The sequence below is a fragment of the Chanodichthys erythropterus genome, chromosome 21, assembly GCF_024489055.1.
Source record: "Chanodichthys erythropterus isolate Z2021 chromosome 21, ASM2448905v1, whole genome shotgun sequence".
Lineage (NCBI taxonomy): Eukaryota > Metazoa > Chordata > Actinopteri > Cypriniformes > Xenocyprididae > Chanodichthys > Chanodichthys erythropterus.
The window spans coordinates 25,401,078-25,428,337 of record NC_090241.1 but is presented as its reverse complement, the minus strand read 5'-3'; the positions used below and the strand labels follow the sequence as shown (position 1 = coordinate 25,428,337).

At 37.1% G+C, this 27,260-nt stretch overlaps 1 protein-coding gene across 1 annotated transcript; it reads left to right on the top strand.

Moving 5' to 3' along the window:
* The first annotated feature begins 378 nt into the window (after positions 1–378).
* Positions 379–26,766, top strand: tns2b (tensin 2b). Its single transcript, XM_067373000.1, has 26 exons — positions 379–705; positions 4,500–4,605; positions 4,808–4,845; positions 8,000–8,032; positions 8,975–9,009; positions 9,180–9,363; positions 9,449–9,499; positions 9,633–9,755; positions 10,282–10,346; positions 11,976–12,059; positions 12,138–12,250; positions 12,717–12,777; positions 13,282–13,357; positions 14,520–14,649; positions 14,740–14,802; positions 14,891–15,007; positions 16,901–18,196; positions 19,486–19,555; positions 19,662–20,488; positions 21,118–21,342; positions 21,447–21,524; positions 21,606–21,683; positions 23,427–23,595; positions 23,919–23,987; positions 24,259–24,288; positions 26,048–26,766. Exons 1-26 carry the CDS (start codon positions 592–594, stop codon positions 26,190–26,192), a joined length of 4,380 nt encoding a protein of 1,459 aa, XP_067229101.1. The 5' UTR covers positions 379–591; the 3' UTR covers positions 26,193–26,766.
* Positions 26,767–27,260: the final 494 nt, after the last annotated feature.

The following is a 27,260-nucleotide window of genomic DNA, read 5'->3' as shown; positions in this document are numbered from 1 at the left end:
TGCGAGGCGAGTACTGCTAGGATGGAGCGGATGTGAAGGAACGAGAACAAATGCTTTGTTGTCTCATTCTGCCAATGAAAGATAGAGATGAGGAGGAACAGAAGACCTAATGCTTTCTGTGTGTGCAGACTTAGGGACTGGGTGGTGGAGAGACATTGGAATACAAGCCTTAGGGGTTGTGTGTGCGTGTGTGTGTGATGGCTCCCAGTGGGTGAGCAGAGCTCAAGTGCCAGAGAAGAGGAAGGGTCTGACGTAAGCCTGCCAAAAACAGCTGCGATAGAGACGGAGGAGGGCGTTACAAAGTGTGCATGTGAGGGGGCAAGAGACAGTCAGAGGGAGGACACCCCGAGAGACACTTGAGAGAGAGAGAGAGAGACATTGGAAGTAGGAGAGAATGTGTGGAAAAGAAGGTGTGAGAGATATGATTCTGTGTTGGAACTGGACGCTAAGACATTGAGGAACAAGGAGACGTCCTTGAGGAGACAGGAAACAAGGAGCAACCTGGACTGAAGACTAAGGAAAACAAGGGCTAAGAAAGTGTAAGAGGAGAAGGAAAGGATATCTAAGGAGGAATAAAGCAAGAGAAGTAGAATGGGTTGTGTCTTCAGCAAGCAGTGGTGGGCTAAACAGAGGAATTCCCAGCCCCCGGATCCCCCGAAAACACGAGACCTCACAGAGGATGCAGAGATTCTCAGCTTAAGAGAGGTACGCGTGTGTGTTTGTGTGTGTGTGCACATGGGGTCATATGTAGGTAAGATGATCTCCAGGCAATGATTGCTGTGGGTCTTCCGCAATGCTTATGTTTTATGTCTTCTGTAAATCATTCCATATTTGCAATCTTTAGAGTCAGGGGTTTTCAAATAGGGGTTTGTTGACCCTTGCTTGTCCATGGAGAACATGTAAAACATATAGAACTTGTTATAACAATGATATGTTTAGTTAATGTACTTGATAAGTTGATCTGATTAACACTTCATAATGACGTTCAGTTTGTTAAAATTACTTAATGCATTAGTATCATGAACTAACAATTTGTACAGCTTGTTTATTGTATTAATATGCTATTGTTTAACTTTAATTCATGTTCATTCATGATACATTAATATTCATTTTAAATAGCTTGAAATGTTAAAATGTATGTAGAAATTAACATTAATCTAGATTAAAAAATCATCTAAAAGTACTGTTTGTTAATGTTGCCAAATGCATTAACTATAGGCCTATAATTGTTATACACTGCCCAGCCAAAAGAAAAAAAAATATTTGTCTTTGATGGAAATAAATATTGTGATGTTATTTCCATCAATTTTTGGTCAAGATCTTGTATTGATAATGCAAGAGGTGAGCACTCTGTAAAGTCTCCTCCAGCACATCCCAAAGACTTACACTGAGGTTAAGTTAAGGTCAGGATTCAGAGGTGCCACTTCGTGTGTGGAAATGATTCTTCATGCTCTCTGAATCATTCTTTAAGTTTTAACCTGATGAATATTGGCACTGTCATCCTGGAATATGTCCATGATTACATCTTCTGACATGATTGTTTAAGAAATGAAAAGCTACACTCTAAAAAATGCTGGATTAAAAACAACCCAAATTGGGTTGAAAATGGACAAACCCAGCAATTGGGTTGTTTTAACCCAGTGGTTGGGTTAAATGTTTGCCCAACGTGCTGGGTAGTTTTATTTAACTCAACTGTTGTATAAAAATGACTGTTTTGCTTGCTTAAAATGAACCCAAAATATGCTGGAAATTAACATTTATTAATATGTTTAATAAATGAGCATTTATTAATAATATAATGAATAATAAACAATAAACTTTTATTAAATTGCTTATTAATAAATGTACACCTTTTGATTATTATTGTTGCCTCTAGTAATTATGTGTCTGATTTTTAATTTTGGATTCATTTTAAGCCAGCCATATAGTCATTTTTAATCCGTAGTTGGGTTTAATAAAACTACCCAGCAGGTTGGACAAACATTTAACCCAACTGCTGGGTTAAAACAACCCAATCGCTGGGTTTGTCCATTTTCAACCCAACTTGGGTTGTTTTTAACCCAGCATTTTTTAGAGTGTACACACTCCATCTGTTAGGGTTAAAAGAACTATTGCCAAACATAAAACATGCTAGAAACATAATATAATGATAGACTCATACATTCTTAAGCATTTGCCTATTTAAGTATAAAGTGTTTTTTTGTTGGCTTTTTTACTCCTGGGGTTCCTGAGTTGGTTGACAATCCATATGAGTGTTTATTTCCCCCCCTCAACAAAATTTCAGGTTAAAGTTTATATATGTAAGTGCTGTCAGTGGTCACTTCTTGTTTTAAGTGGTTCTGTTAATAATATTTACACTGCTGTCACTGCTCATAATGCAGTATAACGTACAATACAACAGAAAGTGAAAGAAGTAAAACTATTTTTGCTGAAGGGATATTCCTGTCAATGAACATTTACCCCCACACACAAGCGCTCACTCACAATCACACTTCCATATCCGTCATTAGGCGGCAGGCTGAATCTTTGGGGTCAGACAGCTTTAGTATGTTATGTGCCCTTAGAAAACGAACCTATAGGATGGAAAAATGAACCTCCTTAGAGATTTAGATGCATGTAAATAGAATATTTCCACTTCACATTTCACTGTAAGCTGTGACAAGCACTTACATGTCATATGTGTGACATAAAAAAGGAACATATATTCCATAACCACTCTCAAATAGCCAGATTATCATACCCATGCGAGCATACACACAAACGCATACGTTTCCTAGGGGTCCTGTGGTCAGAAAGACTGGTTAAAAATAGACAGTGGAATTCTGGGACGGTGGAAGCATACCTCGGCCTTCCCACCTGCTCCCGTCTACTCCTGCCCGGAATGTGAGTGTGTATGTGCGCTTAAGAGAATTCCAATTAGCAGGGCCAAAACTCTATTTCAGAATGTCTGCAGCAACAGTAGCGGTCTCTCGCTCTCTCTCTCTCTGTCATATAAGCCTGTACATTTGACTTTGGGAGAATTCTAGTAGCCTAACCTAAACAGTGAGTTCATTCTGCTCTCTTCAAAGAAGTAAGAAGGCATGGGGAGAAAGCTGTGTTGTTGGATATGTGGAGGGAAATGCTTTATCCATGAGCCAACCTTTGGCTGCAGAGAGAGAGAAGGGTGGAGAGCTGAAAAAGTGCTTGTAAAGAACCATATTTGAAAAGAAAGAAAGAGAATAAAGAAACTTAAAACCAGAGTTTCCCTTATATCTGTGTGTTTACATTAATATCTCGATGTCACAGGCTCGCAGTATACGTAAACATAACCTCTATGAAATGGAACTAGTTTGCACTAGTTTAGTGAACGGCTGTAGATGTGATTTTTAAAACATCCTCTGTGATTGTAGAACAGTTATATTTCCTCTGAAACATTTAGGTAGAGCGGTTAAGGTGTTATACAACGCGTATGAATCACGCGCTTCCTAATATAGAGATTGTTTACTTCCCATTTACAGCCTGTAGATGGCAGCATTGTCTAGCGGATAAACTTAATAATGTTTTATAAAGGCCTACACTGCGTTTCAAAGGTTGGGGACCATGAGATTTAAAGAAATTAATATTTTTATTCAGCAAGGACACATTAATATGATCAAAAGTGACAGTAAAGACTCTCTAAAGTAATTGTAAAATTGTTATAAAAAAAAATATATATATTTCAATTAAATGCTGTTCTTTTGAACTTTCTATTCATCAAAGAATGCTTAAAAAATGTATCATGGTTACCACAAAAATATAATAAGCAGCACACCTGTGTTTACTTGAGCATCAAATCAGCATATCAGAATGATTTTTGAAGGATCATGTAACACTGAAGACTGTTTTTACTGTATTGTTTTTAATTTTTGATCAAATAAATACAGCTTTTTTGAGCATAGGAGACTTAAACAACATTAAAAAATCTTATACTGACTGCAAACGTTTAGTGTATATACAAATGTCTTATAAAATATAATGTCTTTAAAATCATTACTACCATTTCATAAACAAAATATTATAATTGCTATGAATTTCCTATAGCATTCATAATATTATGTTGATGAAATGGTGTGTAGACGTAATTAGTTGTATTAAGTAGAAAAAGAATCACCTATTTGCGGGGTACAATAATAAAGAGTCATGTCATTCAGTGATTGTCAAATCATCCAACTGTCTTATGCAACATCTGTTCAGTGCATCAAAAACCGTTCTATCATCACATTACTCTTCACCAATTCAAACATACATTTCATTTATCACCTCCAGTGTATGAGTGATTGATTTATGCTCCTCATATTACCACGACTGGGGGCGTGTGGACATGTGTGCTCAGTGCTCTTTAATATCATGTTTGTGGTTGGCAGATGTGTTTGGGTTTATTTCTTGCCAAATGTACATAGATCCCAATATAAATACATTTGTGAAAACTGATCTGCTACTGTATAATTTTGAGGTCTTTGTGTGTGTGCTTACATATGTAGTTGGAGAAAATGGGTTCACACTCCTTTAAAGAGAGGAACTTCAAGAAGAAACGCCACTGTGCTGTCTGCAGACAAACCCTGGAGAGCCATGGCATGTACTGCAGAGGTGAAACACACATTCGCTTTTCTATCATTACTTTACATTTATTTCTGTTGTTTTTATACTTAGTATTTAAGTATCCTGCACCCTGCTCCAATGTATGTGATTTCATCTTTGTGGGACATTTGGTCACATTGTTGGCAAAACCTGACAAACCTGATAATGTCCTTCAATATTTATTAATGTAATCCACATTTTCTCCTTGCAGAGTGTAAAACTGCAGTGCATAACAAATGTGAGGAAAAGGTATGTTTCTTTCTCTGGCAGCTGAAATGCTGTTTCTACTCTTTGCTTATGATGTGAAGTACATTGAATTTGGCCAAACTTTGATTGAAACTGGATTTGGCTATAAACAATAAGGAAATGTGGCAGAAAAATAGATACGCTTATTGTCAGTGACTGTGCATATCTTTTAGTGCTATATGTTCATCTGTGATCATAGTGGCTTTTGGTCTTGTGATGTTTGCCACTCACAAATATAGTACAAATAGATCTAAATCAGATGAGTTATGAACTCTGGTTATCTTTGGTATTAATAGAAATTGCAATCAGTCACCGGATGCCATCAGTGCATCACACGGATATACACTAGCGTATCCACACGCTACACGCCACAGCTGTTCCTCTCGTTCTCTCCTTCATTATCTTTTCATGCACATTTCCCATTGCTTATGTTTTGAGTTTAATTCATTTATTATTATTTTAAGTAAATGTCTTGCCTCAACTTAAAATATCAAGTGTCAAAACAATGCAATCATAATTATTCATGCTGGTGAAAAAAAGGTCAATGGGACTGGAATACAAATCATTTTTAGTGTTGTGTTTCACTATTTAATTAAAATAATGCATTATGCAATTCACTATGCTAGCTATAGTTGATTTGAATAATATTGACTAATATTTTTACGTTTATATATATATATATATATATATATATATATATATATATATATATAATATACATGTATATATTATCTATATATATAAATTTATATATATTTTATCTATCTATCTATCGAGATATATATATATATATATATATATATATATATATATATATATATATATATATATATAAACAAAAAAAAAAAAATAGAGATAGTCTGAAAAAATGCTTTTCTTACTTAGAGTTTTTGTCTTGTTTCTAGCCCAAATATTTATTTTCTGGACAAGGAAAAAATTATCTTGTTTTCAGAAAAAAATAAGTCAAAATTAAGTGAGTTTTTGCTTATTTCAAACCGAAAAACAAGATTATTTTGCTTACTCCATTGGCAGATTATTTTTGCTTGTTTTAAGCAAAAACTCACTTAATTTTGACTTATTTTTTCTGAAAACAAGACAATAATTTTTTCCTTGTCCAGAAAATAGATATTTAGACTAGAAACAAGACAAAAACATTTTATATTATTTTATATATATATATATATGGTAACACTAGTAATATTGGTATACACTAACATTAGTACATTATAATTAACATGAACAATGAAAATTACTTCTAAAGGATTTATAAATCTTAGTAAACAAACATCTACTAATACATTATTAAAATCTAATTTTGTATCTTTTAATATTATTTAACCTGAGCTAACATTTCCAATGAACAGTTGTATTTGTATTAACTAACGTTAACAAATATTAATAAATATTGTGACAAATGTATTGCTCATTGTTAGGTGATGTATTATTTTAATTAATTAATTAATGGGACCTTATTAAAAAGTGTTACCGGTTCAGTTAAAGCAGGTATCATGAGCTAACAATGAATAATCAAGTAAATCTTTGGACATTTTTAAAGCATAATTTACTTGATCTTTTTCCAGTGCATGCCCATGGTTTTAGAGAGAGAGGGAGAGAGAGGAAGAGTTGGGAGGTAGCAAGAGAGTGAGAGGATCAGAAAGAGAGGAGAGCACTCGTGTGTGTGTGTGTGTGTGTGTGTGTGTGTGCTACAGGAACTCTAGAAAACTGGACTTATCTGAGAAAGGTACAGACACTTTTACTTTTTAAACAAAGGGGTTTCATATTGCTTTTTGCAAAAGTTAATATTGGATGATATAATCATTTTTTTTGTGTTTGAAGTGAGAAAATGATCTGTTTGGCACTACTGTAGAAAAGACAGATAATCACCATTTGATGAAAGTGTAAGACACACTGACACATGAGAGATACAATCAGATGGTTATTATGGATTATAGACGAACATTTATCTTTGTTTGTTTTGTGACTGAGAGTTTGTGAGCGTGATTGTGTCTGTGTCTAGCAATTAGTTGCTACCTGCTAAAACAGGATGTAGTTAATGAACCCCTGTGTGTTTCCTTATCCCACATAAAGGATTTGTTTTGTCTGCACTGTAACATGATTTTATCATTACACTCTTAAAAACAAAGGCTCTTTATTGGCATCGATGGTTCCATGAAGAAACATATACAGAATCTTTCCATTGCTTTATTGTGGAAAATGGTTCTTTTAAAAACTGTTCATTGAAAGATTCTTTGGGGAACCAAAAATGGTTCTTCTATATGGCATCACTGTGAAATCCACTTTTTGGAATCTTTGTTTTTAAGAGCGTATGTTGCAACATGTCAGCTTCCAACAATTGTATTTTTGAGAAGTCACTCTACTCTATAGAGCTCAAATAATGAATAAAATTACTTTTATAAGGCAGCAATGTAGAGAACATTACATTACTTTGGCTTGCATGGTGAAAAAAAATACTCCTACAGACTCATGATTAGAAAGAGCCACAGGCCAGCTGATCATCTGAAATAGAGTAGTGGAAATAGTTCACAAAGCCAGCAGGCATTTCATCCGTTCTGGATGGAGAGATCAGCTGTTTTTGTTTCTCTTTATATACGTGTCTCCACCCTCTGTCCACATCAGCCTCCCTGTCTGTCAGTCTGTCAGAATATCCCACATCACACTTTCACCCTCCAGTATCCAGAATGGTGGTCAATTAAGGGTTTCAGTGACAGATGCTCAAACGTTTACCTGCAGTCTTAAAAATATGGTTCATTTAATTGCATATGCTAACAAAAATGTATTAAATCCATATATAGTATATGCAAAGTCATGTGTGTTAGAGTCTGTAAGTTAAAATGTTAAGTACTAATTACTGGAAAGGAAGCAAAGTAAGCGTGTGCACCCACACACTCGCACACAGTGTTAAACAGTACCAGATGTCCCCTGGTGTGATAATAACCTAATGAAGACAGAGAGGATGTCTTTAAATGGAGAGTCACCCAGTGGCCCCAAAGTATGCTAGCTGCATATGTGTATGTTTAAAAGACTGGTATGTGTCTCTGTCATGGTCTCTGATGTCTAAACGCTCCATATCATGAGTCAAAGATGTTTGATTCAGTGTATCTGGTTTCCACAATACAAACCTTTTTATTTCTTCCAGGTCACTGTCCCCTGTGAAGTTATCTCAGATCCAGTGAGTATCGCTAATTGCTAATTTATAATTAACTTCCATAACGTCTTATGACTAAGGATGAATTGCCCAACATTTAGGCTAACTGTTTGGGGTTTGAGAGACTCCTTTTTAACAAATATCTTAAAAAACATATTTAACAGTGCATCTACATTGCATTTACATTAATTCAATAGTGGAACTGACATATCTAATGTCAACTTTTATATATTCAGTAGGTTAATCAACCTTTAAAATAGAGACGCAAACTTTTTTTTAAACTTTAGTTAGTGTGTATGTTGCTGTTTGAGCATGAACAACATCTGCAAAGTTACACTGCTTCAAGTTCAATGCAAAGGGAGATATTTTCTTTTACAGAAATCGCTTTTTAAAGACTACTAAAAACGGCTGGTAGAGACTACCTTTAGAGAAGAGGTAGAGTGTTGTTGCCATGCCGTCATTTTTCCGCCGGACTGCTTCACAAACAAGGGTCAATTCAACGCTTGATTTGCACAAAAGATTAACATGCTAGTCGATGAGTTAAATCAACTCCACAGCGACTACATAAACTTATCCACTAACCATTCAGAAATGTGCAGTTGCATTCTAAAAGATGTAACTTCTTCCTGATTCTCTCCATCAGTGTCCGACTCCGGTTTGAACAATGTAAGACTCAACACTGTTAATGATAAGTCATTTTGGCTGCGTGAGATTTTCCAGCTTTGTTGTTGTTGAGCAACTGAAGCACAAGCTGTTAAAAGGGGCATTATAGGTCCCCTTTAAATTACTATTATTTTTACAAAGACATAACTGCTGGCAAACACAAAAATAGTGAAGTCATTATTAACAGAAATGGAAGTTTAAATGAATTATGAAGTGTTTTTGATGTATTGCAATTTAAAAGCAATGTCTGTATCATGTCTGCCTGCCTTTTACTCACATTCTCTTAACTATGATCTCTCCTAGCCTCCATTTCCAAACCAGCTGAACATCCCTCCCAGGTAAGAGCAAATTTTATATAAAGCTAACTCCTGGTTAACTCCTAATAATCCTGGTTGGGATGGCATGTGGGTGACGAAATAGGCAAATTTCTTATTTTCAAGCATAAAGTTCCTTCAAGTTTGCATGTATTTGTATATGAGTACTTCTTTTTTGTATGTGTGTTTCACAGTAGAGACAGCATGGAGAGTGTTATGGAGAAGTTGATGGGCAGTCAGTATGATTTCGATCTGACCTACATCACTGAGCGTATCATCTCTGTCCTCTACCTGTCTGACCTGGAAGAACAGCATTACAGCGCTAACCTTAAAGAAGTGGCGGCCATGTTGAAATCTAAACATCAAGACAAGTTCTTGGTCAGTTGTATTGTTGTTTAAAATCATTGTTGAGTTTTAATTCCATATGAATCAGCACTCTTATGTCTCTTTTACTCCTTCTCAGCTTATAAATCTGTCAGAAAAACGCCATGACATCTGCAGGCTAAATCCAAAGGTATCTTCCTGCTCTTTGTTATTCCATTGTCTAGATTTGCAAACAACCACATTTCAAAGTCACTCTATAGCTTGCTTGTTTTGATGTATGTTCTGATTCTGTATTTTTGGGATGATCCCTTCCCCTACCTCAGGTTGAGGAGTTTGCGTGGCCCGATTTACATGCCCCGCCCCTCGATAAAATATGCGCTGTGTGCAAGACCATGGAGAACTGGCTTAACTCTGACCCCCACAACGTGGTTGTACTTCACTGCAAGGTTGAGATCAGAAGTTATTTAATTTTTAATAAAAGAGCTAAAAGTGTCTAAATGTCATCACAGTCTTATTAAAAGAATAGATCATCCAAAAATGAGAATCTGTCATCACTTACTTACGCCAAAGTTGTTCCAAACTCGTATGACTGTCTTTCTAATGGAAAAGTTTAGACTAATGTACTCTCTGGTCCATGCAGTTGCAACGAATATGGACTGAAGTGACAGAAAAGCACTATAAAAGTAACATAAAAGTAGTTCATACACTTGTATTCCTAGTATAATAGGATAATTCCTATGATTGTCTTCCCCATAGTGGGGTGATAAACGTTGTGACCGGATCAGAGTCAGCGAGTTAAACTCAATAACTAGATCAGTCTGATCCAACATATAGACTTGTAAATGATGACAGAATATAAATGTTATCAAAATTTCATGTCATAGAAATCATAACCCCAAATTAGTATTAGTTGTTGAACATATTGTTTCTTCCCTGTCCTTCTTCCTTTCTCTCTACCTGTTACTTTCTTAGGGAAACAAAGGAAAAACAGGGGTGATTGTGGCAGCTTACATGCACTATAGCAAAATATCAGCTGGGTACTTACACACACACACGCACACACACACACACACGCACACGCATATAAAACATAAACCATAAAACATGGGATTCCATGTTGTTTGGGGACTTTCCATAGACATAATGATTTTAATACTGTACAAAGTGCACATTCTATCCCCTATAGCCCTAACCCTACCCCTAAACCTACCCATCACAGAAAATGTTCTGCATTTTTACATTTTCAAAAACATTTAGTATGATTTATAAGTTGTTTTCCTCATGGGGACCAAAAAAATCTCCCCACAAGTTCAAAAATGTATGGTATTACTATCTTTAACTTAGGGTTTACCAGGAACACACACACACTAAAACTAACCAATTATGGATATTCATACATTTACACTACCATTCAAAAGTTTGGGGTCAGTAAGATTTTTTATTTTTATTTTTTTTTTTGAAGGAAATTAAAGGTGCCATAGAACTTGTTTTCAAAAGATGTAATATAAGTCTAAGGTGTCCCCTGAATGTGTCTGTGAAGTTTCAGCTCAAAATAACCCATAGATTTTTTTATTCATTTTTTTTTTGGGACATCATTAAATATGTGCTGATTCAGGCTGCGGCCCCTTTAAATTCTTGTGCTCCCCACCCCTGGAGCTCACGCTTGCCTTAAACAGCATAAACAAAGTTCACACAGCTAATATAACCCTCAAATGGATCTTTACAAGATGTTCGTCATGCATACTGCATGTATGCGTCGGATCATGTGAGTATAGTATTGATTTGGATGTTTACATTTGATTTTGAATGAGTTTGATAGTGCTCCGTGGCTAAAGCTAACATTACACACTGTTGGAGAGATTTGTAAAGAATGAAGTTGTTTATGAATTATACAGACTGCAAGTGTTTAAAAATTGAAATAACGACAGTCTTGTCTCTGTGAATACAGTAAAAAAATGATAACTTTAACCACATTTAACAGTACATTAGCAACATGCTAACGAAACATTTAGAAAGACAATTTAAAAATATCACTAAAAATATCATGATATCATGGATCATGTCAGCCACGACATCCAGACGTTCTGCCCTTGTGTAATGCCTTGAACATGAGCTGGCATATGCAAATATTAGGGGGGCGTACATATTAATAATCCCGACTGTTACGTAACAGTCGGTGTTATGTTGAGATTCGCCTGTTCTTCTGAGGTCTTTTAAACAAATGAGATTTACATAAGAAGGCGGAAACATTGGTGTTTGAGACTCACTCTATGTCATTTCCATGTACTGTTATTTAACTATGCCAAGGTAAATTAATTTTTTAATTCTATGGCACCTTTAATACTTTTATTCAGGAAAGACTCTTATGACAGTAAAGACATTTATAATGTTAAAACAGATTTCTATTTCAAATGCTGTTGTTTTAAGCTCTGCCATCACACAAGTAAATGACATTTTAAAATATATTTAACAGGAAACTGTTCTTTTAAATTGTAAAACTATTTCAAAGTATTACTGTTTTACTGTATTTTTGATCAAATAAATGCAGCCTTGGTGAGCACAAGAGATTCCTTTCAAAATCATTTAAAAATCTTACGCAGTGCCTATTTATTATAATTCATGAATGGTATTCATATGACTTGACTCTTATTGGTGTATGTGTGCAGGGCAGATCAGGCTCTCTCAACAGTTGCTATGAGGAAATTTTGTGAGGATAAAATCTCTTCCTCTCTCCAACCATCTCAGAACAGGTATGACCAATGTTTATTTCTGTTTGTTCCGGAATAACTTGTTCTAGTTTGGCCATGATGTTCTTTCTGTCATTGCAGGTATATATATTATTTTGCCGGTCTTCTCTCGGGTGCAATAAAGATGAACAGCTCACCACTGTTCCTGCATCAGATTCATATTCCAGCTTTGCATAACTACCAGTCTGGAGGAGGTACACAACATGTCTGTTCAATCAAACCCAGGCCTTATTTTGTATTGTCTGTACTGGGTTTGGGGAGGGGGAAAAAACTACAGAATTCTATGTAAATGTTTTGAATGTGTTTAAATATGTTAAAGTGATAGTTGAACCAAAAATGAAAGCATCATTTGGTCATGTCCAAACCTGTGTGACTTTCTTTTCTTGGCAGAATACAAAAGAAGATATTTTGAACAATGTTTCAATTGATTTTGCTTATACAATGAATGCCACTGGGTTTCAAAACAGCTTTGGTCCCTGTTGACTTTTATTGTATCAAAACAACAACAACAACAAGAAACACTGAGACATTTTTCAATATATCATCTTTTATGTTCTACATAAGAAAGAAAGTCATACAGGATTGGAATGACAGAAGAGTGAGTAAATAAATGAATGTAGCATTGTTGTTTTTCCTCATATTTTCCATTGCATTTTGAAGGTTACTCTCCCTTTCTGAAGATCTATCAGTCGTTGCAGCTGGTCTATTCTTCAGGCAAATAGTAAGTGGGTCTATTTTATCAGTCTTGTAAAGTGTGAAATATTTTTCAGGCATGGTGGTCACTGTGTGCTTTCTGATATGTTGACCTCAAGACTCCAAAAATAACCATTTTAATAACCACCATCCTGCTGTTTTTAGCTGCTCTAAGCTGGTCTAATCTGTTTTAAGTTGATCTTGATCTCGCTCTGGCCAAACTGATGTTGCTCATCTCCAAGCTGTGCCAAGCTGGTATTATGCTGGTCAACAAGCTGGTCTTCCAGCTGAAAAGTGCCAAAACCCCTCTAAAACCAGCCTAAAGACCTGCCTGACCAGCTTAGACTGTTTAAAAAAAAATAAATAAAAAAATAAAAATTCTGCAGGAAATCCAGGCAATGTGAGTTTAAGTCTGGCTCACAGTGTGTCCAAATCCCATTTCCCCTCTCTTCTCCTCATGTCATGTCTTGACTGACCTATGAAAACAAATCAGATATCATACTTTGCTGACTTCTTTTTGCTTATGTTACAGTGATATTCAGAGCCCTAACAGTAAGATGCTGTGTGTGAATATTGAACCAGCTCTACTGCTGAAGGGAGACATCCTGGTGAGGACTCTCAATCTTTTCACATGAGTACATTCTTGTTAAATTAGATGTTCCTAAAACCTGCTCACAAGCCACTGCTTTGAAAGGAGGTAATATTTCTAAATACATATTTAAAAACATCATCCCATTAATAAATGTATGATAAGACACCAGAAAATCGCACGCAATGCTTGGGGTTAGAATTTATCAAAAGCTTTAACTCCAGTATTAAACTTCAATTGAGAAGAAGTGTGCTATTAATTTGCCAAGTTATCTGACATAAAGGGTTAGTTCACCCAGAAATGAAAATTCTTTCATTAATTCTTCACCCTCATGTCTTTCCAAACCTGTAAGACTTTTTCATCTTCAGAAGACAAATGAAGATCTTTTTAATGAAATCTGAGAGCTTTCTGTCCCTCCGTTGACAGCCTATGCAACTGCCACTTTCAAGCCCCAGAAAGGTAGTAAAGACATCATTATAGTAATCCATGTGACTTCAGTGGTTTAACCTCAATTTTATGAAGCAACTTGACTGCTTTGTTTCCTTTAAAGGGATAGTTCACCCAAAAGTTAAAATTCTGTCATCATTTACTTGCCCTCATGTCATTTCAAACCCATATGACTTTTAAGATCATTTTAATGAAACCTGAGAGGTTTCTGTCCCTTCATGGAAAGTCCAGGTTAACCAAAACATAGAAAATTCAAAAAGGTCTTAAAGGCATTGTAAAACGAATCCATAGGAATTGAATGGTTTAATACAAGTCTTGTGAAAAGACATGATCACTTTATATGATGAACAGATTTAATTTAGGCTCAGGTTTCATTAAAATATCTTAATTTGTGTTTCAAAGATGAACAGAGGTCTTATTGGTTCGGAAAGACATGAGGGTGAGTAAATGATGACAGAATTTTCACTTCTCGGTGAACTATTCCTTCAAAGATAAAAAAGGTGAAAAACCCAAGCCACATGTCTGGATAAGAATCTCACAGACACTTGGTGGGCCATTAACCACCTAGCAGCCAACCAGAACACCCTCTCTTCCACATAGCAACACTTTTGTAACACCTTTTGAACACATTAAAAACCACTTAGCAACGCCCTGGCAATCACCCACAACACCCAAGCAATGTGTCGGTGAGTATTTCCTTCAGTAAAAATGTTCTTCTGACTGTCTTTCTTTAGGTGAAGTGTTATCACCGTCTCTCAGATGTGTGTAAGAGAGAATGTGTATTCAGAGTCCAGTTTCACACCTGTAGTGTTCATGGATCTCAGCTTGCTTTTGGCAAAGGGGAACTTGACCATGCTTGCACAGGTAAATATTGGCACTGTTTGTTTGACTGCCCACTCCAGTAATAATGTGTGTTTTCTGTATTATTATTCTGATATGTGTTTTTGTTTGTAGACGACCGTTTCCCTGCAGATGCCACAGTGGAGTTGCTATTTTCTTCTGGCCCACAAAGGAGAGGTAAACATCTGTCAGCTGAACTCTTCCACCATTCCTCCATCCGTTAGCTCTGTCTTAATGCTCTATGTGTGTGTTTGTGTGTTCTGAGGTGGAGATGTGCAGGGAAATGAGCCGGGAGTATCTGTGGATCATGGCACCACAGATCCTGTTGTGCGCTGGGACTCGTATGAGAACTTTAACCTTCACCATGAGGATAGTGTTGAGGGTATGTGCACTCAGTGTAGCTTGTACCTTGGCAAACCACAGGTTTTTTGCTAGACTGTTTAAAAAAATAAGATTTCTCATCACATCTTTTTCAAATCAACATAGGTTCACAAATGTTGTTCAGATAACATAATATCTTGAGATTCTGGTGAATAAACTAATCTTTTACTTTGCATCAAGTCAAATTTTTAGTTTAAATGAACTCAGTTTTAAGGAAACCAGGTTAGGCTACTTACTTGAAAGTACAGGTGCTGGTCATATAATTAGAATATCATCAAAATGTTGATTTATTTCACTAATTCCATTCAAAAAGTGAAACTTGTATATTATATTGATTCATTACACACAGACCGATATATTTCAAATGTTTATTTCTTTTAATTTTGATGATTATAACTGACAACTAAGGAAAATCCCAAATTCGGTATCTCAGAAAATTAGAATATTACTTAAGACCACTACAAAGAAAGGATTTTTAGAAATTACTGCAGCAATGCGGCGTGGCAGGGAGTCAATCAGTGTGTGGCACTACTCAGGTGTTATGAGAGCCCAGGTTGCTCTGATAGTTGCCTTAGATTTTCTATGGTGTTAAGGTCAGGCCAATTCGAGTTTGCTGGCCAATTAAGAACAGGGATACCATGGTCCTTAAACCAGGTACTGGTAGCTTCGGCACTGTGTGCAGGTGCCAAGTCCTGTTGGAAAATTAAATCTGCATCTCCATAAAGTTGGTCAGCAGCAGGAAGCATGAAGTGCTCTAAAACTTCCTGGTATACAGCTGCGTTGACCTTGGACCTTAGAAAACACAGTGGACCAACACCAGCAGATGACATGGCACCCCAAACCATCACTGACTGTGGAAACTTTACACTGGACCTCAAGCAACATGGATTGTGTGCCTCTCCTCTCTGCCTGCAGCCTCTGGGACCCTGATTTCCAAAGGAAATGCAAAATTTACTTTCATCAGAGAACATAACTTTGGACCACTCAGCAGCAGTCCAGTCCTTTTTGTCTTTAGACGCTTCTGACGCTGTCTGTTGCTCAAGAGTGGCTTTACACAAGGAATGCGACAGCTGAAACCCATGTCTTGCATACGTCTGTGCGTAGTGGTTCTTGAAGCACTGACTCCATCTGCAGTCCACTCTTTGTGAATCTCCCCCACATTTTTGAATGGGTTTTGTTTCACAATCCTCTCCAGGGTGCGGTTATCCCTATTGTTTGTACACTTTTTTTCTACCACATCTTTTCCTTCCCTTCGCCTCTCTATTAATGTGCTTAGACACAGAGCTCTGTGAACAGCAAGCCTCTTTTGCAATGACCTTTTGTGTCTTGCCCTCCTTGTGCAAGGTGTCAGTGGTCATCTTTTGGACAAGTCAGCAGTCTTCCCCATGATTGTGTAGCCTACAGAACTAGACTGAGAGACCATTTAAAGGCCTTTGCAGGTGTTTTGAGTTTATTAGCTGATTAGAGTGTGGCACCAGGTGTCTTCAATATTGAACCTTTTCACAATATTCAAATTTTCTGAGATACTGAATTTGGGATTTTCCTTAGTTGTCAGTTATAATCATCAAAATTAAAAGAAATAAACATTTGAAATATATCAGTCTGTGTGTAATGAATGAGTATAATATACAAGTTTCACTTTTTGAATGGAATTAGTGAAATAAATCAACTTTTTGTTGATATTCTAATTATATGACCAGCACCTGTACTTGAACTAAACTGAAAAACATAGTGATGTACAATTTTTTTTTTTTTGAGAATCATTTACTTGAGGTGGTCCCAAATGGGAGAAATCACGTTCTGGGACAAAAGATACAGACATTTTTCATACACTCCAAATTCATGAGATCGTAAATAATATGGTTTTGTCTATGTATTTCCCTGTGATCTGTAGATATCTGTCACACACGTGGGCCTTTAGATGGTAGCCTCTATGCTCAAGTGAAGAAGCGTCGAGCACAAGGCTCCAGTCCCAGCAGATGCCCGACCTCCATCAAAGCCTCCACACACTTACCCAGCCATTCCTCACCTACTCCTCCTACTCCTACTCATCTCTCCATCCAGCCTCCCTCACACAACAAAGACGCAATTCGCTCCTCTGCACCACCTGAATCCCTCTCTCCACTTCCAAGAGAAAAAAGAGAGAAGGACGAAGACAGGGAAAGACACAGAGAAACCGCTATACTTGACGATGGTGACTGCTCTCCCCTGAGACCAGATCGGCCCGTTCATTCTTGTTACGGTCGCCCGTATTCCCACACTCATTCATTTTGTGGCCCAGACCTGACTAGCCCGAATGCGCTTACACAAACGCTCCACCCCAAACACCACACACTTCCCTGCAGCCGCACCGGCCCACTGCCAGTCCGAGACCTGTGTGTATCCCAGCCGGATCTTTTATGGGAGAGAGGGCGCTGTCTGCACCATCCCTACCCAGAAACCATCAGACACCTATACTCATTTCCCCCTCAAGGAGCCAACCCTCATTCGCCACTTTCCCTCTCACAGTCCTCCCATTCCCACACACTTCCTGTACAGACACATGCATTCTTCACTGGGGAGGCATGTCCTCTGTTTCATTGCTCCGCCCTCCCTCAGGGCCATGCCCATATCCCTCCTTCTCTGTCTCCTAATCAGTCACTGCTCTCCAGTCCATACAGAGAGTTACGTTACAGCACAACATCGCCAACATCGTGCTCCTGCAGGGATTGTTCTCACTTACGAGAGGACGTTGCTCTCCACTCCTTACATGGCAGAGAATTAGAAGCTCTACCTTGGTCTAGAGAGGCGGAGTTCGGGATTAGGCGGGAGCTGCCTATCCACTGGAGGGATGGAAGAGTGGAGTCTCATTGGGAGGGAGTTCAAGAGGCTGAATACTGGCGGCGCAAAATAGCAATGTCACCAGTAACATTATCATATGGACATTGCCACGCTATCCCAAAACAAGATCAAGCGGTATATGTCACAGACACCCAACCCGAACATATTACCCCACTCAGTCCATATCCCAGCCCTCAAAGCAGTGGCTACCACAGTCCGCATCCACCTTGTCCCTGCTCTCCACAACCACTCAGAGAGAGTCCTGGTTACGCCTCCATCAGTCATTCCCCAAACTCCTCCCCCATTGCTGTCACACCATCTCCAAAACGATCCAATCACAACAGTGCCTCAGCTGAAAAGAGTCAGCATGGTAATCACATTGCATTTTTAAAACCATTTTTATTAGATGTATATAATAGAAATATTTGTGCTGTAATATAATGCAAATGAAGTGTCAGACTGTACACTACTGTTCAAAAGTTTGGGGTCAGTAAGATTTTCTTTTTAAAAAGAAATTCATACTTTTATTCAGCAAGGATGCATTAAATTGATCAAAAGTGTCAGTAAGGACATTTATAATGATTCCTATTTCAAATAAATGCTGTTCTTTTGAACTTTTTATTCATCGTAGAATCCTGAAAAGGATCATGTGACACTGAAGACTGGAGACATTTCTACTGAAAACAGATTGCCATCACAGGAATAAATTATATTTTAAAATATATAAAAATAGAAAACAGTTATTTTAAATTGCAATAATCTTTCACAATATTTCAGTTTTTACTAGAGATGCAGCAATACTAAATTTCTCCACTGATACCGATTATTCAGAGTGATATCTGCCAGTACTGATAATAATACTGATAGTTTGGGGGTTATACCTTCTTTTAAATTGATGATAATTTCATTAAAATTAATAATTAATCATTATATTTTTAATTATTCTATTTTGAAAAAAATGCTAATAAAAACTTTATTCTCTCCATTTCATCAACTTGTTTCAGAGTATCTGGTATCAGTTATAAACAAACACATTACTGAAATTTAATATTTATTAACTTTCTCAATGTTATTATTAATTATTATAATTACTATTAATATTGACCATCAAACTGGTTTCTTAGCACAAAGCACAAATTCAGTGCATTTTCCTGCCCTCTTTTGATTGACAGGATATATCAGCCCTGACTATCGGCTGTTTTTAAACTATCGGCTAAACTAAATTTGCTTTTATCGGCTGATACTGATTATTGGCCGATATATTGGTGCGTCTCTACTTTTTACTGTATTTTTGATCAAATAAATGTAGCCTTAACAAGCATAAGAGACCTCTTCCAAACCAAACTTTTGAACGGTGGTGTATATTGGGAGAGTTCAACAAAAAATGAAACTTCACTCTCAAGTCGTCCGAGCAAGTATTTTTTTCAACCATATATTTTGTACAGTGTACACACTGCTCTTTTCTGTACACACAATTTGTTGGTGATTGATACTGTCTAGCTCTGAAAAGGAAAAGTGACATAAAAGTTACATAGTAAAAAATTCCATATGACTAAATGATGTTAACAATGATATAATTTTAATTTTGGGGTGAACTATCCCTTTAACTCAAGCTTTCTTCCCATTTCTAATCTGTTCTATTTTTCTTTCTATTTGTAGATAGGAGTATTAAGGTCTTAGATGTTGATAAAAGTCACATTGAGGCCTTTTCTCATCCTACCCAGGACAGGTAATTATGTTTCCTCATGTACATTAATCTCATGTCAACCACAGTGTTTATTTTGATAGTTGAAGATTGAATTTAATGTACTATCAACCTATGTGTATTCTAACAGTAAACCATTGGAGGCAAGAGAACCAATAAAAAGCAAAGCCCCAGAGGGTGAAACTTTCCCTGGGTCTCTGATCACAGTCAGTGGAGCAGAGGAAAAGACGCAGAAAACGCCCATATTAGATTCTACATCTAACACCACTGTCATTAGTAACCCACCATCATCCAAGGGTGTGGAGTCAGTGCAGGTACAAACGCACAACCCCAGACCTCTCAGTAACGGTGTTTCAGAATCAGTGCAGGATAAAGGGGAGCGCCCCGTCTCATGCTACACCTCAACATCAACCTCAACAAGTCCTCAACCACCTCTTTGCTCTTCAGAGAGAAGCTCCACTTCTGAATTCTCTTCATTTAACATAAATGCTGAAAGGCAAAGCCTGACACCCTTGACCGACTGCAATGAGGAAAGCAGCAACAGTGACCTGACAACATCGTCCCCTGACCCTGATGGCTACGTCACACCCACGTTCCCTATAGCGTCATACTGCTACCCTCTTCTGACAGTGCCTCATGTACCATACACAGGCTACACAGCAATTACCATCCCGGCCTCCTTACCCCAACCTCCTCTTCCTGAAAAACAACGTTCACCCCCCATTCAGAACGTGTCTAATAGCACTGGCACTTCCTCTGTAAAATCAACTGGAAAACCTTCTGTTTTACCTGCCCAGATCCATGTGTCCTTCTCCCCTTCCACCAGTGAATTACCCACATCTAGTCACAAAGTAACCCCCTCTAGTGGTGTGGAGGAGCCAGAGAACCGCCTCAGCTCCAAGTTTGTTCAAGACAGCTCCAAGTACTGGTATAAACCTGGCATCTCCAGAGACCAGGGTGAGAACATCTACATTTTTATTGTTGCTTGTGTCAATATAACATATATACATTTATTTGAAAGATTTTGTATGTATTCTCTGTTAATTGATCCCATGATCATAGCATTGCTAGCCCTATGCGCTACAGTTTTACTATTAGTGATGCACAATATATTGGTACCATTAGAAACTTCTTTGATTTATGGGTATTGGGTGATATTAGCTATTTAACCGCAAATGCTCATTTACCCTGTTTTTACATTTAGATTGCCTTGCAAGATGTTAATGTTTATAATATCTTAATATCTTCGTACCTTTTAGTCAGAAGTGTTTAAACAAAATGATAAAGAATATTAATATTGGCCATTTATCAGTTATCAACTATATCATGAAAAAATAATAATCAAATTTTCTTATTGGTCAGAATTTTATCCAATATGATTAATCGATACTCAGTGCAAGTAATAAACACCCAGCAACTCCATAGCAATGCAATAAAAAATTTAAAATCTGAACATATTATGAGCAAATAAAATGTAGGAATCAAAACATTTAAAAATCTAGTTGTATTAAATGATCATTCTTTAGGAGCTGATGTATAAATATTGCTGTGACTTTATAAAAAAAAAGATCTCTTTCCTCATTTAGCTATTGCAGTATTAAAAGATAAGGAGCCTGGCTGCTTCCTCATTAGGGATAGTAATTCATTCCAAGGCGCATATGGATTGGCCCTCAAAGTCACCACACCTCCAGCCCACGCTAGTAACCATGGTGAGATGGGCAACCCACAGGAGCAGCTAGTTAGGCACTTCCTGATTGAGAGTGGCGCTAAAGGTGTGAAGATCAAAGGCTGTCAAAATGAAACATATTTTGGTGAGACTAAAATGATTATTCCTGGTTTATGGATGTTTTTTTGTAATGCTCTGTGTAGAAAACAGCGACCCCTGTTGTATTCTGATTCTTCTCTTTCCTCCCAGGCTCCTTGTCTGCTTTGGTGTATCAGCACTCCATTACTCCTGTCTCTCTTCCATGTGTACTACGGATCCCAGATAGAGGTCATACAGACATGTAAAATTTTGGAAATGCATTCTTTTTTTTCATAGGGAGTGTATAATGACTGTATAATTGTGTTTCAGACCTTGTTGGTGAATTGCAGGAGTTGCAAAGTGGAACTAATACCAGCACAGCTGCAGACTTACTGAAACAGGGGGCAGGTAAGTTTATTTTTTATTTTATTTTTCTATGTATAGATGGTGGGAGTAAAAAAAGCTATATATAAAGGTTTTGATCAAAAATACTTTAAAAACAGTAATGATATGAAATATTGTTAAACTTCAGCATCATTACTCCAGTCTTCAGTGTCACATGATCTTTTAAAAATCATTCTAATATTCTGATTTGGTGCTCAAGATACTGGACAGAGTGCTTATTAATATTTTGTGCATATGATACTATTTTTTATTCTTTTATGTATAGAAACTTCAAAAGAACAAGATTTATTTAAAATTTTGCAAGCAACACTGTCACTTCTGATCATTTTAATGCATCCTTGCAAAATAATAATAATAATAAAAATCTTACTGACACCAAACATTTGAATGGTAGTGTATAAAAAAACCCTTGGTGATAAACTTCATAGTTTATATTAGTTATATTTCAAAATAAAAAAATGAAACAAATTAATACAAGGTTCATGAAACTCTAGATGGCACAGGCTGATAGGTCCTTAAAGGAACACTCCACTTTTTTTGAAAATAAGCTCATTTTCCAACTCCCCTAGAGTTAAACAGTTGAGTTTTACCGTTTTCAAATCCATTCAGCCGATCTCCGGGTCTGGCGGTGCCACTTTTAGCATAGCTTAGCATAGTTCATTGAATCTGATTAGACCATTAGCATCTTGCTCAAAAATGACCAAAGAGTTCCGATCTTTTTTCCTATTTAAAACTTGACTCTCCTGTAGTTACATCATGTGCTAAGAACAACAGAAAATGAAAAGTTGCGATTTTCTAGGCCGATATGGCTAGGAACTATACTCTCATTCCGGCGTAATAATCAATGAACTTTGCTGCTGTACCATGGGTGCAGCAGGCGCAATGATATTACGCAGCGTCTCTCACAAATGTCTCCATGGTTGCAAGGCACGTTCCCTGTGCAAGCAGGGGGTCACAGGCGCTGCGTAATATCATTGTAATATCAAAATATCGTAATATCAAAATATCGCCGGAATGGGAGTAGCCATATCGGCCTAGAAAATCGCAACTTTTCATTTTCCATCAGTCTTAGTACACAATGTAACTACAGAAGAGTCAAGTTTTAAATAGGAAAAATATCGAAACTCTTTGGTCATTTTTTAGCAAGATGCTAACGGTCTAATCAGATTCAATGATCTATGCTAAGCTATGCTAAAAGTGGTACCGGCAGACCCGGAGATCGGCTCAATGGATTCAATAAACGGTAAAACTCAACTGTTTAACTCTAGGGGAGTTGGAAAATTAGCAAATTTTAAAAAAAAAGTGGAGTGTTTAACTCAGCAATCACATCATTCTCTATAGGGCACAGCTGATTGGTTCCTGCTGTATCTATAGCCAGTGAGCTTGTTGCTCAACCTTCAAATACTTGGTCAGCATTTGCTATAGCAGTTGCAGCACACTTTCAGAAACCCTCCACCTTCCCCAGCTCCACCTGTATAGATCTGCTACACGTAATTCATATTGTACAGCAGCAGCATGCCTTACTTGCTAATAGCAGCGTGTCTTGTATGAATTGGTAGTAGCGAGTCCCGTACTTGCTCTGCAGCAGCAGAAGTAACCGATAGCAGCAGCGTTGCAGATCTATGATTGCTAAACATATCAACAATTGTCATATCCATTACCATGGCAAACACTCCAAGAGATGTCATGACAGAAATGTCCCTTTTCTCCATCTAATATTCTACTCTCTCTCTCTCTTATTGTCAGCTTGTAATGTTCTCTACCTAAACTCAGTGGAAACGGAATCTCTGACTGGCCCGCAAGCCGTCTCCAAGGCAACCAAGTGCACTTTGACCCAGGAGCCTCGTCCTTCACCCACAGTCGTCCACTTCAAAGTGTCCACACAGGGCATCACCCTCACTGATAATCAGCGCAGGTACAGTACAAACACACATGTTGAATAACACTTATGTTTTGCTTCGCCAAGCAAAACAATTTACATTGTATCATGGCTTTATTAATAACACTCCCCAAGCATATTTTTAGCACCATCCTTCAAATATGAGATTAAAGTTACTTATTTTAGACATTCAAGTAAACTACAGGCCTTTACGGCTCATATCCAAGACATTAATCAGAGACACTGAAAAGTAAAAACAGTCTTCATTGTCATATTCTGTCCCAAAAAGGACACATAGCACAGATAAGCATCTAATCCATATCCTCTTTCTTTGTTTCTCTCTCTTTTTATTTATATAGACTCTTTTTCAGGCGACATTACCCTATTCATAGTGTGACTTTCAGCAGTGTGGATCCGCTGGATCAAAGGTAAAATTCAAGATGGAATCATTAGGAAAATACAACTCCAATCTACAACATACTGCATTGTTCATGGCCAAGCCAATATGTATCGCTTTGAACGTAGTCTAGTAAAGATGGCTAGACAAGAGGGTTTGCCTCTCATGCTGATCTAAGGCTGTCAACGTGCCATTATTTTTTTGCACAAGGGCTCTTCTGCTCTCTTTTATGCTTCTCTCTTACTTGCTCTGCTTGTACATGTTGCTTAGCCTCTGTGTGTGTGTCTGTGTCTGCGTGCCAGGTGGATTGATGCTGATAACACTTCCTGCAAGTAAGTGTTGCTACTTATACACTCATATATTCTCTTTCGGTGTAGCATTTCTTATGTTTTCGGGAAGTTTATTCCCAAATATGTAAATTTAGGAGTGAGACCACATTTTTATGCCACACTTAAGCAAGTTTCTTAATTTAAAGTGCCCCTTTCATGCTTTTTCGGATATTAACTTTCACGTAGTGTGTTTTATAGCTGTTTAGATCTGCAAAGTTTCAAATATCAAAATGCATGACAAATGGAGTTATTGTCTGCCAAAAGAAAGAACCAATTCTAAACTGCCTGAAATGAGTCGTCAGTTATTCCAGTCTTCCTGCACAAACCTGTATGGTTTGTAACTAATTTACATAATGCACGCCTATGGTCTTCACTGGCTGCCCAAGAACTATGACGCCATCCTCACTGTAAACAAGTAAACAAGTGCTAAGGGAGACTCTGGGGCTGAAATTCAGATTTGGTAATGGCTGTTTCATTCCTGACACGCACTTTAAGAGGTAGACCAATCACAACAGACATGGCCATCTGACCAATCAAAGCATGGTAGCTATCGTAAAGGGGGGGTTTAGAGAGAACGGATCCAGTGTTGCCTAATCTGTGGTTTTGGGCTACTTTAACCCTTTGAGTAGTACGGTCTTACATATGGGATTTATAATGTTCAGCGACGTCACATAACTGCCAGATTCAAACTGTGCTTTCGCGCTCTGGCTGCGAGAAAGACGCGCTCAGCTCTTGTCATATATCACAGCTATGCAGTGTTCTCAGCCACATAATGTTTTTTTTAAGGTTTCATGCATAAGCACCATTATTAGTTTATAAAATACAAATTGATGTCAGACATCAGTGGAAGCAGCAATAACAGTCAATTCAAATATAATTTGCCGACATTTATTCATATCAGCCACACATAAAGGGCCTAAGTAACTATAAAGTTTACTCTATTATTCTTCCAGTTCACCAGCCACTTACTTGCATATATTTTGGGAGAAACTGATGAATTCACCTGCTGTAAATCCGACTCTGCGAACTGCGGGGCAAACTAAGATGGCAGTGCCCATCTCGCATTATAGATCAAGTTAAAAAGATCATTTATAAAGGTTTTTAAATGACAAAACACACTCACTTACACATATTTGAGAATCGGAATATGAGATAGTTGATGACATGGTAAGCAAGTTTGTGAATATTTTAAATACAAAAAGGAAAAACAAAAGAATAGCGATCCATCTGTCATACAGTGTTATTGTTGCTGTGTTCAGCGTACGTGACATGCATGACACGTCACCATGGAAACAATAAGGAAAAATGTTCTAAAATAATGGTCGCCTTAAAAAAACTCACGCTTGAAAGGGTTAACATTGTTGCCTTAGGTTGTTTTTCATGTCCGCAGGTTGAAGCGACCACAAATAATTTGATAATTAGCCCCTGGAATGCGAATTTTACAAGGAGAACCCCACCAAAAACACGGATTTTTCCCCTCTGAATTCGATTTTTACAGAGGGACTCACCCGAAACATGATTGGGATAGTTTTGAGTAGTAAAGGCGGGTTTTGTTGTGAAAACCTGGCAACCCTGACTGGACTCTTGATTGAACCATTTCAGACACTGTGAGAAAAGAGGTGATGCTACAATGTGAGAAAATGAAAGTGTTTTTGACCTTAGATACATGTTAACCTATAAACAAAATTAGGAACCTTTAAAATTGCATAATAGGGGCACTTTAACAATCTGTCATGGTCTGACACATACTTGTTTTCTATAGGATGTTTGGATTTGTTGCACGTCGCAGTGGTGGTTTGGGAAACTTGTGTCACCTGTTTGCAGAGCTAGACCCAGAGCAGCCAGCCACAGCCATTGTGAACTTCATCAATAAAGTCATGCTGGGACCTCAACAGCTGCGAAAATGAACACAGTATAGAGAGATGGAGAAAAACAAAATTGAGAGAACAAAGGACAAGATGGTAGTCCAGTGGATATTGTCAGTGTTACATTTATACACAGAATCAGAGGAGTGTTTGACATTATAGACACAGAGAAAAATGACATTTATGACAACTCAGTATATGCAAGCTTCCACTTTTTCTCTCATGTTCACATGTAGTATAAATCAGTGAGATAAGGTCAGGGTAAAATTGAGTGCATTGTAAAGTGTTTTTAAATTATATGCTTTTTAATAAATAAAAATGGTTTATATGAGAAAAACAACAACTGGACATTTTCCTGGCAAAGTATGTCTAATGGAAAAATAAATGATAGACAAAGTTTTTAAACACTCAAATCTATTTTGGGTTGAGTAAATGGGACTTTTAATCCAGGATGCCAAAGTGTATGACTGTTATTGTGTTGTTCTGTTTTTATTTTCATTGATTTTCATTGATTTGACGTCCTTGTGTGTTTGTTTTCAGCTAAAATGGTCAGAATGTTTTGGTAGTTTGTTTTCTATTCAAAATGCCCTTTACCAGACAATCATGTTTTCAGCAACTGATGCATTTTTAAATTCATACTTTTTTGGTATTTAAATAAAGTATTAATAAAAATGGAAAATATGAATAACTAAAATGCCTAGACTCTCATTTTTAAAATAAAGTAACTGATTTCCAGTTATTTAGGTTTGCTGTCATGTTTGTGTGTTTTTTTTTCTTTTTTTTTTCTTCTTCTAAATTTGTTAATCATGTTGTGCTTTTCTTATGTTTAGTACAGACAAGCACTAGTCTTTGCTTGTTGCCAGTTAGGCGTAGTTCACTAGGTGTGGCATACAATCCTAAACTTGGTTTTATATGATTTTATCCTTGTAACCATCAGACTGTAATCTAAATATTGCTTATGTGCTGTGCAAAGTGTTAATTAATAATATGTTTTTATTTAATTGTGTGTTTATTATGAAATATATGTGTACGATATTAGCAAATGAAATAGGTCGCAATAGTTTGACAGGTAATAGAGTTGAAAAGAAAAAAATCACTGTAAAAGAGATA

Coding starts and splice junctions, on each gene's coding strand:
- tns2b (XM_067373000.1), top strand. CDS start 592: ATGGGTTGTGTCTTCAGCAAGCAGTGGTGGGCTAAACAGAGGAATTCC. Junction 706..4,499: donor AGATTCTCAGCTTAAGAGAG/GTACGCGTGTGT, acceptor TTACATATGTAG/TTGGAGAAAATGGGTTCACA. Junction 21,525..21,605: donor ACTACGGATCCCAGATAGAG/GTCATACAGACA, acceptor ATTGTGTTTCAG/ACCTTGTTGGTGAATTGCAG.